Genomic DNA, 17,558 nt, shown 5'->3' with positions numbered 1-17,558 from the left:
TTTCCCATGGTAAGGCAGTTTATTTGATAGAGCAGCATTTTTAATCCTAAGAACAGTAGGTTAAAATGTTTTAGTTAGTATGCCACACTGTGCCATAATCTAAAACATTAAGAGCATTATTAAGAGCAAAGACAGGACATTAAACAAAACATATTAAAGATAAAATCAAAAGAAATGAAGAAATATAACATTAAACACAAAAACCTGTAAATTAAAATGCCCTTTAACTGGACATAAATCTGTCAAATCTCACTTAGCACAACACTTAGCAAATTCATTAAAATGTTGTAAATGCAGGCTCAGTTGTTCATGTTTGTTAAATTAATTTATTTCAATTCTTTAAATGTGTCATTTGCAAAATTAAGATGTAATCCATCATCCTCTGGCTTAGACAGCAATCTGGTCATTCCTTTGAGGTTTGTATAACTAACTGTAGAGAATGTTTTCTTGTTTGTTTGTCAAGATCTTATTTAGTTTTTGGTTTTTGTTTTACTGAGAGGGTCATTCATGAAATAACCACATTGCAAACATTACAGACTAAACATTTCATAAATAAAACAGAGGAAAAAGATCAGAGGTCTAACCCAGGGGGAAGTTATGTATAGACCTGTTTCAGAAGACAGTGACTCGCTTTAGCTACATCATGTTCATGGTTAAGTTCATGGTAGCTAAGTGAGTTTTAGCCACTTGAGCTTTAGCAAACGTAGCTAAAACTCACTCAGCTACGTAAGCTTTGTAGCTAATGTAAGCTTTGTAGCTTCATAAGTATAGATATCCACAAGCTTTGTGAGCTTTAGCTATAATAGCTACGTATCTCTGTTATCGACATACCTTTTTCAGCAAGCAGACCTATGTAGGTTAAATTTGCTACATTAGAATGTTTTTTATGGAGGACAAGCTTTTCCTGTTAGCAGACTGTTTATTTAGCTTTATTAAATGTTTTGTAATTGGGTTTTTGAGGTCATGTTTTTAAATTTTAACTTTTGGTATCCCAACCCTTACATGGACCCTTACCCTAACCTAACTGAAATTTTAATTCTATTTTATTTTGAAAGTTTTAGCATGTATTTTCATTCTGACAGACTTGGCGCCTCACAGTAAAGGTCTGCAGGAGGGGGCGCCTGAGGGCTACAATCTGCTGCCAGAATGTTTTAGATCTACTTGTATCTTAAAAAGCAGTTTCTATTAGAACCATTAGAACCCTAGTAAGAGGTTTAGCAGACTAAGTAACATGCTGGGGTTACAGTTACTCAAATTACTCAAATTACTGTAAATGAGAAGCTTTTTGAGTACTGGTATTTTTTAAAGTGCATTTTGAAATAAGTGCTTCTACTTCTACTTGTTAGCCAGAGTAACCGTACTTTTTCTTAAGTACAATTCTCTTGTACCTTTTCCACCTCTTTTGACTAAACAGTAGCACATAATGAGAGAATGAGTCCACATCACATCCCAAAACAACTGTTTTCTCCATCATACTCTTGGACAGAGTGTTTAGATGTGTTTTGAATGTGTTTAGTTGTGTCTGGATGTTGCCTCTTGTACAGGGGTCCATGCTAGGGTTCCTTTGGTTATGTTTCTGTTGGATTGTTGTTGTTGTATTTGATGTGAGGCACACATTTGCACCATGAGTGAAGTTATCCACCAGGTCAGATATCCCACCTCTACTCAGCGCTTAGTAGTTAAAGTAAAATTTAAATTGAGTACATTTTCCTTTCACTTGAATAGATTTATAGAGCAGTACTTTTACTTTAATATGTTTTAACTGGAGTAACTGTACTTTACTTAAGTACAATAGTCATGTACTTTTTCCAACTGGTAAAATGTTGTTTTTATTTAGAAAAACCTTTAAATAAACTGTTCACTATCTATTAAGTGTGTTACTAGTGTGCAGTTTGGACTTTGTGATTTGGCTCAACTTTTTAAATTTGAAATTACATTGAATGGACATGACACAAACATTTTATTGTTGAGAAAGTTTCAAGTTTCACTGACTCTTTATTGAGAGACAAGGACACCGAGTACTGATCCTCCACCGCTCTAAGCTCTGTCCCTGTCGTCTGCAGGTGCCTCAGGCTGTTGGAAAGGTCAGTCAATTCAGATGCAGAAAAGAGACGGCAGTGTTACCCACGCTCCTGGAGGTGAGCTGTACAAAAACACTCGATTGTATCCTCAAGATAAGAGTTATATGTTCACTTCAATATAAAACTTTGGACTCTGTTGGAATGATTCACACACCTCGAAGGTAAATGGAAGTTTAGAATTTATCAAGTTTTAAATTTGTCCAAAAATCTGAACTTGTCGAGAGTTCTAACTTTACTGTCAGTCATTTTATCCTGAAAGTTTCAGTGTTAAAGGTGCGATATGTAGAATTTTCCAACAATAATCAAAAATGGACTACTCCTTTATTACATGTATAATTCTTAAAGGTTACTTACATTAACTCAAATATTTCCAGCAGTTACTACTGCAGGCTGCTGTTCAGCTCCACCAAGCTTTGTTGTTTACCTCTTGTTTTGAACTGAACATGTTTGTTAAAAATAGCATTCCATAAGGTGTTTTTACTACGCAGGAAACCGCCATATTTGTTTCATGGATGAATTTCTTGTAATGAGGGAGAAAAGCTGTTAAGGTGCCCTTCCTTGGGCAGCAATTTAGCTCAGATGGCAGAACATGCACACCTTTACAGAGGCTAGAGTCCTTGGTGTACTGGTAGCAGGACCAATTCCCAATGCTGGTGCTCTGTGGTGCATGTCTTCCCCTGTTCTTTCTCTACATGTTTCCTTAGTCTCTGCAGCCTTCCTATCAAAATAGAAGGCAAAAAAAACCCTAAAAATCTTTTAAAAATGTCCTTCCTGGTTAATGCTGCAACCTACTTGCAAAGTGTCCTGGGGTTGCTTGCAATACCGATCAGGAAGGCCACTTTTAACGGCTTTTCTCCCTCATTATTTGAAACTCATACATGAGATAAAACAAGAAGTAAGCAACAGGTGGATTGAGCTGTCTCTACTCGTCAACCTTTGTTATTGTTTTGATTTAGGGGCTCCCAGTGGTGGAGTTTACAGGCTATGCACTTAAAGGCACAATCTGTAAAATCTTTCACTAAAATGTAATTGTTAGAAAAAAAGCCAAAGAAATTCTTAATTTTAATGGTTGTAAGTAATAGTTGTAGTCCATGTCTCGTCATGGGGCAATCAGCATGTTTATCATTGGAAGATGATCGGTAGTTGTCCTTGTTTGGGCTCTTAACTTGCTGAGTGAGGGGGCGGAAACTTTGGGAATGCAAGTCTCCTGGGCCAAAACAAAGACCCAGGCATTTGGGGATACCTTGGGTGAACCATCAAATCTGTGTCTGTGAAAGGTAAGAGCATAGAGATGGTGGAGCAGTTTACCAGCCTTGGCAGCATAATTAATCAATCTGCAAAATCGGACTTGTGCATAGGGCGGTGGGTTCGCTGAGTAAGACAGTGTGGTGTTCCCAGTATCTGAGCATGAGGATGAACGTCAGAGTCTTTTGGTCCTACTCTAATCTCATGGGGGCATGACGATGACTGATGGCCAGAGGCCCTAAGCGGACTCCTTTGTGACAACTTCTCTTTGGAGCATCCTGTTGGCACGGCTGTGTGTCTAATACTGACATGCTCAGTAGAGCGAGAATAGGAAGGGTCAGCTGCCTCCAATGCTATGCCATCACCACTGTTTATTCCTAGTTTCATGGATGAACTTCACATAATGAGAAAAAAGACCTGTTAAAAGTGTCCTCCCTGGTTCTTGCTGTAAAGAAAGCTTTGCCAGTTTTTGTGGAAAAAGCAACAAACCTCAACAGACCAATTTCCATTAATATGTCATCTTTTATGTGCCTTTGTAACTTGTTGAGACAGGCACAATCTAATTGCTCTAAAGTGTTTCCATCACAGTAAGCCATTTAAAAGCACTACATCTATATTATACACTAAAATGAGCCACATAGTTTCTATTTAGACCTATTTTTCATGATGGTTTCTCATTTGAGCTATTTTGAAATTTGCATACAGACCCCCCCTCTGAGTTTAAATGCTCATTTAAACTATTTTCTGCCTATTTGAAGGTTCTTATTTGCTCTTAGAGTGTATTTTCAGAGATGGGCACTCTGTAGCTTTTCATTTTAGCCCTGAAAGGCCTGCCTGAATAACAGAAAACCTTTAAGTGCTGCTTATGTGGCTCCATCAGCTCAGATGCTTCCCATTGTGTCCTCTGTGGAAGTTATGTACATTATCTCTTAGTGAAGGGAACTCTGACATAATTAATGCCCACTTTAGCTCATGAGACTTCAAAAATATGCAAGAGGAAGTATTCGCATCTGCACAAGCTGAAGCTCTTTGGATAAAAATGTCTATTTGAATGAAGGCCACTTATGGTCAGCTGTACTCTGAATTTAGAAGCTCCAGATTAAAGAACAATGTTCCCTTCCAACCAGTTCACTTAATTCAGCACAATCTCTCTAAAAATAGAAGTCAAATCAAAGAAATGGCATGACTTAAAGTGTGTTCACTGTTCAGGCACAACATAGAAAAACAGAAGGAACATATGTGAAGACAGTTTTTTTGTTGGGCTGAGCTGACATAAAATTTCATGCTGAAAACAGTTGTGGACAAAATTATTAGCCCCCTGTGAAATTTTATGTTTTGTCAAGATTCTCCCAAGTGTTTTTTTTTTTTTTTAACAGAGCAAGGAATTTTCAACATAGCATTGCTGAACATACTAGTTATTTTTTGAAGGAATACATATTTTTATTTGCACACAATAAAATAACTTTCAGATAAAATGGCCAGGGTAAATATTACTAGCTCCCTCTAAGAACTGACCTTTTTACTGATCCATAGCACAAACCACTGTTGTGCAACATGCTTTAAGTCTACAGTGCACAAAGCTTGTAAAATCAAGTTAAAACCGAGGGTTATTTCCCAGTTTACACGCAGTATAAAAGCCTCAGAGAGGGTTTGAGCTGCCACTTCAGAAGGCACCATGCCAAAAACAAAATAAATCAGTTTAGACTTGAGAAAAAGAATCGTTGATGGTCACAAAGCAGGAGAAGGATCTACAAAGTTATCACAGTGTTTCCAAGTGCCAAGAACCAAGAAGTATAATCAAGAAATTCAAAGAGAGCCACACAGTCCAGAACAATCCAGGCAAGGGTAGGAAGAGAAAGATCTCAAAGACTTGGGAAAGAAAACTAGTGAGAGATGTGTCTAAAGACACTAGAGAAGGACTTAGCCAAGCCAGGAATAGTAGTCTCAAAGAAGGCCATCACTAGAGCCCTGCACAGAGAGACCAAGAAAAACGCCCCTTTTGCAGAGGAGACACCTTCAAGCCAGACTGAAGTGTGCTAAGGACAATCTGGAGAAGGATTATGAAACCTGAAAGCGTGTCCTTTGGTCAGATGAAACTAAACTAGAGCTCTTTGGTCATAGAGACGCTGTTAATGTTTGGAGAAAGAAGGGAGAGGCGTGTCACCCAAAGAACACCGACCCAAAACATATGTTGCTCCTGGTGAAGCACTACCTTCAGAAGACTTAAGTGAGTGTTATTGAGTGGCCTGCACAAAGCCCTGACTTAAATCCCATTGAAAATCTGAGGGGTAAACTGAAGATGAAGGTCCATGCCAGAAGACCATCAAATCTGGAGCGTGAGAGATTTGCCAACAAAGAATGGGCTGGGATTCCTAAGAAGACGTGTCAGAGACTTGTTTAAAACTACAACAAACAACTGCAGGCCGTTATCCAGCAAAAAGGAGACACTTTTGACTGTTAGCACCAGGGGGCTAATATTTTTGACCCTGGTAGTTTCTTTATTTTTTGTGGAATATTTTCATTTCTGTGTGCAAAGTAAATAATTTTTGTATCCAGAATAAAAATAGGATGTTTGAAAATCAGTGTTAAATACTCTTTGCTTTGTTTAACAGCACTTGAGAAATAATTTTAAATTACTGAAATTTTCATGGGGGGGGGGCTGATATTTTTAATTAATTAGAATTTAATGTATTGATTTATTTTTACCTGTTTTGGGTGAATCACAGTAAAAAAGGTTATGCATCCAGAGCTGTGGAGTAACTTCAGTCCACTAAGGAAGTTTTCTACCATGAGCAACGCAGCCATAGTGTGTTGTTAGAACAGCTAAACAGGAGACAAACATTCACATTATATTGATTTATCAGTTATAGTCACGAGGGCTGAGCCACACATGATCCTGCTGTGGACATTACAAACCAAAAAAGTTGGGGCACTCTGTAAAATATAAATTAAAACAGAATGTATTGATTTGCAGATCTCATAAACCCATATTGAAACTGAGACATTTTACCATTTCATGAAAAATATTCGCTCATTTTAAATTTGACGGCAGCAACACGTCTCAAAAATGTAGAGACAAAGCTATATTCACCATTTTGTGGCATTCCCTCCTCCGAGATTTGGGAGAGGAATGTTGTTCCATTCTTGTCTGATGTAGAATTGTAGCTGCTTAACAGTCCTGGTTCTTCTTCTTATTTCACTTTCATGCTCCAAATGTTTCCTGTTGCTGAAAGGTCTGGACTGCAGGCAGGCCACTCTTCTACCATGAAGCCATACTGTTGTTATGGATGCAGCTTGTGGTTTAGCATTGCATTGCTGAAATATGCAAAGCCTTCCCTGAAGGAGATGTCTGGATGTGAGCATATGTTGCTCTAAAACCTCCACATACTTCCCAGCATCGACAGTGCCTTTCCAGATGTGTAAGCTGCCCATATGAAAGGTACTAATCCATACCATCAGAAATGCATGCGTTTGAACTGTGCACGAATAACCAGTGGGATGGTCCCTCTCCTGTTTATTCTACAGGTAGGAATGAATTTCAAATTTTGATTCATCCAACCACAGAACAGTTTTCCATTTTACATCAGTCCTGCCTCCTCTTTGAATGATACTGCTTTAACTCGCTTTTATGGAAGGCACGGTGAGCTGTGTGGACAGGCAGTGATTTCTAGTGTTCCTGAGCCCATGCAGGGATTTCCAGTACAGAATCAAACCTGTTTTTTAATGCAGTGCCGCCTGTGGCCCTGAAGAACATGAGCATCCAATATCGACCTTTGGCCTTATCCCTTCACATAGAGATTTCTCCAGATTCTCTGAAATATTTGATTATATTCTATACTGTGGATGGTGGGATATTTAAAGAAAAAGCCAAAAGCTTTGAGCTGCAGACATTTCACCAACACTTCTGGATTAATGTGACTTCCAGTAATATTTTTAAGAAGAGCACCATTGAAAACACACAAAAGAATTTATTTCCCTAGATAGCAGTTTATATATCAGAAGTTTATCAAATGAAGCTATCATGCTGCCTGTCAGGCCAGTATGTAGTGACTGAGAGGATCTTTCTTCACTGAGAGGCTGCTGTCTCTGTGCTCCTCCCTGCTGACACTGATAAACAGCCCTCTCTGTGAGCTGAAATTGCATGTTAATGAAAACTTAAATCTTCTGTAGGATTTCAATTCTCCAGGTGTTTCAATAAGAGAAAAATTGCCTTCCTTATCGCACAGATAGTCTCCTCTCGATACATTGTGATGCTCAGAGTAATATAGAGGGGCAGAGAGGTGAGAAGACAGCAGACAGGTCTAGGTTTGATCATATCATTCTGAGTTCAGAGCAAAGCTCCCGGTGACGTCACTTCCATCCATGCTGACGTGTTAGACGTGCAGGAGCAAGAGCAATCTGTGTCTTATCTCCAGCTGTTGGATGAGAAAAGGTTATTGGATCTTTGTTCAGGAAGTGAGAGAAATAACTATCTCAAACTCAAACTTGGGTTCATTTTAAACGTCTAGTCACGTAGTTAGCATAAACCAAGAATACTAAAATCCTTATAAATGTTTGCATGTAGGACAATACCTCACGACTTTGAAGCCATTGCAGCTTTGCAAGCAAACTGCCAATTTTAAAAGCAATACCAAGTTTCAGTTGTCATGATCTTAAACCTCTTTAGCTTTTTGGGGGTTTTTTTTGCATGAAAAGACATCAAAATGACCCAAAATTATATGTCATGAGTGAGCTGCATGTGTGAAGCAAGCAACAAAATTATTATTCCAAATGTTTCCTTCCCCTTGGTAAAATTTCTGGATAAAACTGAGTCTCATGCAAATTTCATATGGCTTAATCTAAAGGCAGAAACCATCATCACAGTATAGACTCCATTCTTTCAACCAGTTCTTGGAAATACATCACGATACATGCTGCTGTTCAGACCAATCAGCGTCGTTTGAGGAGAACGAAGTGTTAGCTATGTGCGGGGTTTAGTTGCAATTTGTAATGGCTGCCCTCAGAGCAGTGATAACCATGGATGTAGCTTTAGCATAGTGTCGGTTTAACTAGAACTGGACCACATTTTTGTATGAAATAAAGAAAAAAAAACAACTCTGAAATGGTTAGTTGTTGTATAAAATGGCTGCTGGTGGAGTGATTAGCTCAGACTTAGCCACAGCGGCACTTTTGTCAGAACTGGACAACATTTCTTTATTAAAACAAGAGCAGGGATAACAGTTTTTCATGATGGAAAAGATGATTTCGCTCTTCTTCCAGTCTGCTTTGGCATGGATTGTTAAGGGTGGATGTTAATTATTAAAAGAGGATGTTGTGCAAAATTGACATGAAAAGTGGTGAGTTTAAACTACAGTAGACCTCATGAGACTAGTAAATGCCTCTGCAAGGTGTACACACCTGGATGATCAAGGTTAACAGGGGGGGACAAAAAAGATGGGCAGTGTTAGTTTCTGTTGAGTGATTTGTAGAAATTTTAAAAGCAAGGGATGACATGAGGCCTAATGGCTTCAAATTCTAATCAGTTCATGCTTGAATCAGAGTGGATGTATGTGCAAAGTTTGTAGAAAATCTTTCATAGGGTTCTTAAGATATTGCGTATACAACAACGGTCAAGACAGACAGATTGAAGCAAACCCCCTTAACAAATTCCTCCAACTTTGGATATCACCACCGAAGACGTGTGATAAAACTTACAAGACCATTCCTCATTAAAATCAGAAAAGTGATTCATAATAATATCTGATGAAGAATTGATGTATTCGACTCTTGAAAATGAAAACTGATCTTATGAGCATGTTAAAGTGATTGCAGTCAATACGTAATGGTCTCGTGATCTCAGACATCATGTATGTTTGCATGTATGAACAAATGCACGGCTCACAAACAGGTGTGAAAGCCTCCTTCATGCATCAGAGTGTAACATAAGCAGTCTACACCGTGTGTTTGTGTTTGTGTGAATGAGGCGGATTCAGTTCAGCCATGCATAATTCAGATTTATGGAAACAAAGGCCTGCTTATGTCAGAGCAGGGTAAGCTGCAATCCTGCCAGGTGAGCAGAAGAGACTGAAATCCAGCTGACTGCTAAACCGGAAGAGACGCATTCAGCATGTTTACAAAGAACATATGTTAGACATTTTACAAATGTTTACATCTGAAAACACATTTTATTCTAAGATGTGAGTTTTAATGCAGTCTTAGATCCATTTTTGTATCACTACAGACATTTTAGATCAGCTTGTACTCAGTTTCTACTCTCATCGTTTCTCCTTGTTTTGGTCTGTTGATGCCCTGTGCATCACCTTTACATCAAAACAATCTTATTTCACCTTGTTAGCCTACTTCTGGGTTTTTCTGTTGTTAGTATATTTCTGTTTGCAGTAGAAGATGAAAATCCACTAACCAGTTCAGACACAGCAGCTGCTCGAAGCAGTTCACATCTCATCTGCTGGACTTCTCATGCTCTCTAGTGGCCAGCTTAGGACCCTGCAAGGAAATTACAGCATTTGTCTTTTAAATGGTTCACTTATTTTGCTCTTTGTGCCGTTTATAGGTAGTTTTTAAAATTAAAAAAATGAGCAAGTAGTAAAATCCATTTCTTTTCATTCATCTAGTACTTTAACCATTTTTATTAAGAGGAAATCTTCCTGGTAGCAGAAAGTTGATCACTTTTTGGACAATCAGTGAGCAGTCATACTCAGAATTGTTATATAAAATCAAATCTATAAACCCAAGTTGCAAAAAGGTTGGGACGCTGTGCAGAATGTGAATTAAAAAAGAGTAGAAGATTTTTAAATCCCTTTTAATCCATTTTCAACTAAATACAGCACCAAGATATTTAACGTTTAAACTGATTTACTCTGTAAATATACACACATTCTGAGTTTAATGCCGACAACATGTTCCAAAATACTTGGGGCAGGGGCTAGCCAAGACTGGGGAAGTTGTGTAATGCCTAAAAACACCTGAGACATTCCACAGGTAAGTGGTTTAGTTGGTAACAGATGATAATGCCATGGTTGGGTATAAAAGGAGCACTGAGTCATTCATAAATTAATACTGTACGCTTTTTATTCACATTATACATAATTTCCCAACTTTTTTAGAACTGGGTTTTGTCCAACATGTTGAGAGATGTCAAATAATAAAAACAAATCCACCACGGTTCTAAATATGCCATCTACAGTCTTTAGTGTCCGCTCTGAATCATTTTACTTCCTCTAAAGAGCAGCTCAATCAGTTTGGAGGTCCTTTTGTAATTCCCTCTAAATTATAGAAGTAACGAACTTTCACACATTTCCCCGGCTCAGTTTTGACCTTTGGAACAGAAATTAAATAGCTGCATACAAGTAAAGAAAAATTTAGTCACATCTTTGATTCTGATGGGTAAATTCATAATGCCCTATCTTTGTTTAAGTAGTTTTAATCATTTTATTTATACAGCACCTTTTTAAAACACTTTAACACAGTGCTTTACATCATAAAATAAAAGGCACACCAATTAAAATGTTATAATAAAATAGAATAAATAAAAAATATTAAAAACATTGAGCACGTGTCATGGCTCAGTCCACATGCTGCTCAGCTGTGATGGTGATTTAATGTGAATTTACAGTCCAAATAAAGGACTGAGAGTACATGTAGTGGACCGTGAGTTTACACTGTTTTGTCAACAGGTCTTGTAGATCAGCGTGAGAGCTGTATTATATATGAGACAGAGGTTATAAAGCTGTAAATTATATATGACTGAGCTCTATGGATGTTTTCATGTGTTTGATTCTACATTTATCCTAAAGATTAGGACATTCATACTATAACATTTTATTCACTCAGTTTTCTTTATGTGCTTTAATCAGAAATCAAACTCTCCACAAGACTTGTGGATGAATTTTTTCCTTACACCAGATCAATCAGAAGTCCTAAGAAATGGAGTTATTGTTATCTTGTGTTAATTCACCTGGCATTTCTTTGTAGCCTCCTACCAGGAAAAGGGTTATTTAAGGTTAGAGTCTGGGCATATCTGACCAGAAGTTTGTTTGGTTCTTTCATAACCTTTCTATTAATGTTGCTTCTTGCTTTTTGTTCATACTGTGAAGTAACAAGTAACCAGCCTTCATTCCTCCATGCTTTGCTCTATGAATCTTTGCATGTTCCTCAGACAGAGCGCCTGATTTTCTGAACCACTTTCAGGCTTTTCTTTGGTGCTCTGGGACTAATCGATGCACTCAGTGACCCTTCAGATGTTTTTTTCTCTGCTGGTGCAGACTGATCAGGAATTTAAAGATCAAAATCATCTATTCCTTTTCACATCTCTGCTCCCTGGACAGCTTTTTTAAAGATATTAAATATTCCACATCTACTATGAAAGTGGATTTGAATTATGTTCCTTCCAGAGTTGTATTCATGTATTCTGCATGACCTTTTTGGGTACATTTAGGATTTTAATGTCATTATATTACAACTCTTCTGTTATAACTTTGGTTGTCTTTAATTCGGCCCTTTCTTCCTTCCTGTCTTTCGTTCATTCTTCCTTCCTTCCTTGAGTAGAGAGCCATATTTTTAAAAAAGTAGCAGTTTTATGATTGGCTTACAATGAGTGAGTGGATGCTGTTAGATAAATTTAACAGGTGATTATTATGTGGAAATGAATGAGTATTCATGGACTAGAGTTTAGATAAATTATTGGAAATTAACAATGAAACCTGCATGTCTTCTTGCCTGAATTTTAGCCAGAGTTACAAAGTCTTAGTGAAATAACAGTTTGCACTTCTTGAGCGCTATAGGATCCTACTTTTCACTGCTCTAGTAATATGGACACTGGACTTTTACTTTTTATTCTAGTGTTATTTTGGTTGTATGGTTTTGAATTTTAAATATAGACCTAAAACATCACTAAATGCTCTGTAATATGTCAGGTTGTTGTGAGGACACTAGGGCCCCACGGACACGGAGTCTGTGGGCAGCTGTGAACACTCAAGGTTATGAAGTTTAGAGGCAGACTTATGAAAGTATCTGCACCAGTTTGTCCCATTGCAGCGATTATCTAGTACACCATCATACATGTTATGTATGTGCTGTATAAACCGCACTATCTCTGTGTTTTGATTTTACTTTAGAGGATTAAACATCGTGGCTTTAAGACATGAGTGGACTGTCAACGGAGGAGAAAGCTTCACTTCTAAATGGACCACGAAAGGTAGGAGCTCAAGGCTATGAACCCACTTCTGCTTCTTATTTTAGGCGAAAAACCGCGATACTAGCTACGTTTGTTATCCATACGTGAGAAACGATTCAAGTCATGCACGCAGGCTTTTCTACTTCAAATGACTTCGTTAACTAAGAAATAAACCATGCAATGACGACTGAGTGGAGATATTTAAGGTTATTAAACGTCCAGACCTACCTTTATGAATCCCACCGCTGTGTTTTTCTTTGTTATGCTGGTCTAGGTGAGTTCAACTAGCTTAAAACAAGAACGTTTGGCTTTGTAGCCAATGTTTGAGTCTGACAACAACATTAGAGAAGTGAGTGCTAACATTGAAATATGCACATAAAAAAAACTTAATTTAAGATCACGCCTTTTTTTGTAGTAGTTGCTACTTAGGTAGTGGCTGATGGGGATCCAAATAAATAAATAAACAAAAAGGATTAAGAATTGCACCGTTTTAAAGGGGAGGAACACATAAATGTCAGATTTAGGAACAAACTAAAGACTGAAAAGTAGAAATGAAATCACATAACGAATCAAAAAGTCCTGCATTATTAAGACAAACAATCCTCTAACTTAATTAGCACATATATTTCCCCTTTATAGACGGAGTTATGTGAGTAAAACAATGTTATTCATTATAATGACCGTTTTTTAAATTTTTAGTTTGGTTGACTTTTTGTGGTCTGAACGTTTGATGTATTCACATGTGTGGCGATAGTTTTGTTTGTTTATGTATAATTTGTTGCTAATATTGTAGGTACAGCAGCACTTTAAGCTAATGCTCACCTGAAAAGGTGCTGTCACGATTCAAGCAGCAGTTTTTTTTAATGTATGCATACTGCCACTAGGGGGCAGTGTGCAGTCTCAGCAGAAGATAAAACGGTGCCAAACATGTCACATTAGATCTGATGGACATAATAAACATGCAACAAAACAGAAAAAAAAATGTGGAGCAGTTTGTGTTAAAAGGCAGAAGTGCAATGAATGTTTAAACCATTTTCTTATTCAAAACGTTTTAAAGAATACAGTGGAAGAATAAGTAAGTAAAGTTCCTGCAATATTCTTTATGGTACATCATGATAACACTAATAATAATATTAATTTTTATTTGCAGAGCACTCTTTAAAATCAAAGTTACAATTTGCTTTACAATGACAGACAAAATGAAATGAAAGTAAAAGTGTACATAGGCAGGTCATAAAACCACAAGTAAAGGGAGAGTTTAGAAAACAGCAAACATTTAGAGACATAAAACCTACTTGAAAGACCTATAAAATGATACTGATTTTCTGAAAATGAATTTTAAAAAGTCAAATTCTAGCTCTAGTTTGGAACTTTTTGCATCAGAGATGTTACACTGTACACATCTTGTAATCATTCTGGTGATATCTTTTATTTTTAGAATATTTTCATAAAACACTTACTTTCCTCATTTTGTGTATGTTTCTCTGTATCAAAATAAGAATTACATCGAAACAATCCCCTTAAATACAACAATTCATATCAAATTTGCAAATAGTTCAGGCATAGCCTAATCTTGTATTGGTTATAATGTATGCTTATGATTTCAGTGATCTCCGCAAATACTTGTGGTCTAAGTTTGTTATATTATTTTATTATTTCAGTGTTTTCTAGTTATGCAGCTTATATTGTGTACATGGCTGACTATCAGAAACTTTAACTGCTGCCTGTCATGGTGAGGACATTCGTAATTAAGAGATTTCAACAAGTATTTCTTGATTAGACAAACTCATATCCCTTAAAATCTGAGGGTGCATAGACAGGCAGGCAGATTTTTTTTTTTTTTTTTTTTTTTTACAAATCATTTATATACAAATGACTGTTCATAAGTATAGCACATGTCAAACATCACTGGAAATCTCTGGTTCTCAGGATTCTGACCATGTTAACCATTCTGGGATAAAACCACCACAGCAAATATAATTAATGCATTTATCAGGCTACAAGCAATAATAGAAGTGACACATTCACCATTAGAAGCTCTAATATTTCATCAAACCTTCCTGCTGCATCAGAAGAAGTCCACACAATCTAAATCCAGTCCAAATTTTAGTGCACAAATCTAATTAGAGCTATAAAGATCCATGGTTTTGAATATTTTCAATTTTGCAATTGTTGTTCTCAGTCGTCATCTGTATTTGCTGTAATAATGTCATTTCCAGGCAATCATCCAAATGTCTGCCAACCTCGATCCTTTGTCTGGCCTTTTTCTTTACAACAGTAGGTGTAAAATCCTCATTTTCTCTTCTACTGTCATCATCTTTGAACCTTAACTAGCTAAGGCTTCATGCTTTATTCCAGTCGAGTTTTCCTGCTAACACCTCCCAGCTACAGTCATCTACAGGCCTCTGGTTCACAGTACAAATTCAGATAGGGTAAAATGTTGTTTAATTGTATTTTTCATTACCACAGCAGCTACAGTAAGTCTGACAGGGAAAAAACTTCTGAGTATTACCTTTCTAAAGACACCTTGTTTGGGCCTGTTCTCCACGTGGTTCAATCACAGCATTCAGTTTAAATTGGGGTACTCCTGGGTAGGTGTTTATAACTAACTTTACCCAGAATTCTAAGGGGTTCCATCATGTTTTGTTTTATGTCTCGTCCAAACAGCACCTTTTTTCATTGAAAATATTTTTGAGTAATTTAAAACTTTTGAGGAATCTGATTTGCTGCTTGCCATTGTGGAGGCTGCAAGTGCTGAGGCCAGACAGCTGAAAACCAGAGACTGAGGATGCAAAAGTTGGAAAGTTTTATAATATACTTGTACGCAAGGGGAGCTTCAGTAATTTTAAGGCCCCAGGCATAGACCAACATCAGGCCCTTTCCCATTTAGCTCAACACAGTCATAGCTAGTGAACAAAATATTTAAAATGATCTTGTCTGTTTTCTTTATGCTGTTGTTACAAAAAGTGCTAGAACTACTTTTCCAGATCTGGCTTCTATAGCATGAGTCTCAAAGGAGAGGAAGTCAATAAATCAGCTCAGACTGTGTAGGAAGTGTGGCTTTGCTGAGGATGAACTGTCTGATCCATCTCTTCAGTGTCACTCGTGTACTTTGTTGATGTCCTACAGGTGATTACCCAGGTCTGCTCTTATGGGACATGTAGGTTTGGAGTACAGATGTGCTTAACAGCTCTGAAGTTTTATACGTGATATTACAAGCATGTTCAAACACAGTAAGGGGTTATTAGAGTTCATGGATGAAGAGAAGAAGTGCTGTCTAATAAGAGTTCTTTATTAAAGAAATAGTGAACACTTTAATATTTTTTTTTCAGCTGAACACTGAAGTATCTGACTGAACAATGATAAAACACAGGAATGATCATGTTGTTTCTGATTTGCACCAAACTGATAAAAAAAATCTGCATTTTAAGTCTTTTAATGAGCTCAAACGGACATCTGCTTTGAAAAATCTTTTCTGACAAAACGTGGCTTATGTGACGTAGAAACGTAACAAACTTTATATAAAAGGTAGAACGTTACAGCCGCCAACCGACTTTACCATTTAGAGACCACTCCCATCCTGTCCAACAGCTCCGGCTTTAGTAACATCGGTGCTGGAGCCAAAGACCCAAACAGGTAGTGTTCAGGACCACCACGGTCCACCACCGCTCCACAGCCTGCTTCAGGGGACTGAAGGGCAAAATCCTCCTCCTCAAAAGATCGCTCTGAGGCAGCAGTGCTGCAGGACTCTGTGTCACTTTCTAGCAAGGGGAAGTCACTGTCACTCCCGCCTCATCTGGAAAACCCCGACCTTTTCTCCTCCTTCCTCTCAGTACCAAACTGCTCACTTTCTGTGCGTTTTTTTAATTACTGAAGTGGGCGGAGTTAGTTTTGAGCTGGGGGTCACTTACACTCTCATGTGTGACATAACGTAGGATAAGAGGCAGAGACCTAAAGTTTGCTGCCTTCATGTTATATCTTGTTTTGTCTTGTCCTGTCCTTTCTTATTCTATGTTGTTTTGTTTTGTCTTCTCCTGCCCTATCCTAATCTATCTTGTCTTGTCTTATTTTGTCTTGTCCTACCCTTTCATTTTCTATCTTGTCTTGTCTTAACTTGTCTGGTCTTGTCCTGCCCTGTCCTATTCTATCTTGTTTTGTCTTGCCCTGCCCTTTCCTGCTCTTCTTTTCTTATTTTGTCTTGGGTTGCCTTGCCCTATCCTATTCTATCTTGTCTTGCCTTAACTTATCTTGTCCTGCCTTTCTTATTCTACCTTATTTTGTCTAGTCTCGTCCTACCCTGTTCTATTCTATCTTGGTTTGTCTTGTCCTGCTCTTTCCTTTTCTATCTTGTCTTGTCCTGCCCTGTCTTGTCTTATCTTGTCTTGTCCTGCCCTCTCCTATTCTATCTTGTCTTGTCTTGTAATACCCTGTCCTATCTTGTTTTGTCTTGTCTTGTACTGTCCATTTCTATCTTGTCTTGCCTTAACTTGTCTTGTCCTGCCCTTTCCTATTCTCTCTTGTTTTTTTCTTGCCTTGTCTTGTCCTGCCCTATCCTATTCTGTCTTGTCTTGGCCTACCCCTCCATATTCTATCTTGTTTTGTCTTGTTCTGCCCTGTCCCATTCTGTCTTATCTTTTCTTGTCTTGTGTTACTGTGTTATCTTGTCTTGTCTCATGCTTTTCTATCATGTCTTTTCCTATCTCATCATATCTTGTCTTGTCACATCTTATCTTATCTGATCTTGTCTTGTTTTATCTCAACCTGTCTTGTCTCTTGTCCAATCTTGTTCAATCTTGTCCTTTCTTGTCTGGTATTTTCCCATCCTATCGTGTCCTAACATGGATATTGATTCAAAATAGTTGATTTTTGCTGCTTTTTAAACTGCAGACATAAAAATGAACGGATCAATTCCTGTCAAGTCAACATGACAGGTGTTGAACCCTCAAGACTAACGTTACCATTGGTCAGCACACACAGCTTCATTAAACTTTTGTTTTAGAGATATGCAAAAAAAAAAATGCCCATCAGTTATGAATGTGAACCTCATGTTGCACTGATTG

The 17,558-nt window shown here is 37.6% G+C and overlaps 1 protein-coding gene across 4 annotated transcripts in view; it reads left to right on the top strand.

The window, feature by feature from the left end:
• pde8b (phosphodiesterase 8B) overlaps nucleotides 1–17,558 on the top strand; it is an 82,471-nt gene that overhangs the window by 4,153 nt on the left and 60,760 nt on the right. The window contains exons 2-3 of one of the 4 annotated variants that reach the window (XM_041810357.1): nucleotides 2,064–2,138; nucleotides 12,440–12,519. In XM_041810357.1, the coding sequence (XP_041666291.1) occupies nucleotides 12,466–12,519 (54 nt within the window). In that variant the 5' untranslated portion in view covers nucleotides 2,064–2,138; nucleotides 12,440–12,465. Of the gene's footprint in view, nucleotides 1–2,063; nucleotides 2,139–6,643; nucleotides 6,766–12,439; nucleotides 12,520–14,724; nucleotides 14,776–17,558 lie in introns of those variants that run through there. The other 3 variants (XM_041810358.1, XM_041810359.1, XM_041810360.1) reach the window with 3 other exon arrangements.

Source organism: Cheilinus undulatus, linkage group 17, assembly GCF_018320785.1.
Source record: "Cheilinus undulatus linkage group 17, ASM1832078v1, whole genome shotgun sequence".
In the NCBI taxonomy this organism is placed as follows: domain Eukaryota; kingdom Metazoa; phylum Chordata; class Actinopteri; order Labriformes; family Labridae; genus Cheilinus; species Cheilinus undulatus.
The sequence above is the reverse complement of the archived record's forward strand: the minus strand, read 5'-3'. Positions and strand labels throughout refer to the sequence as shown.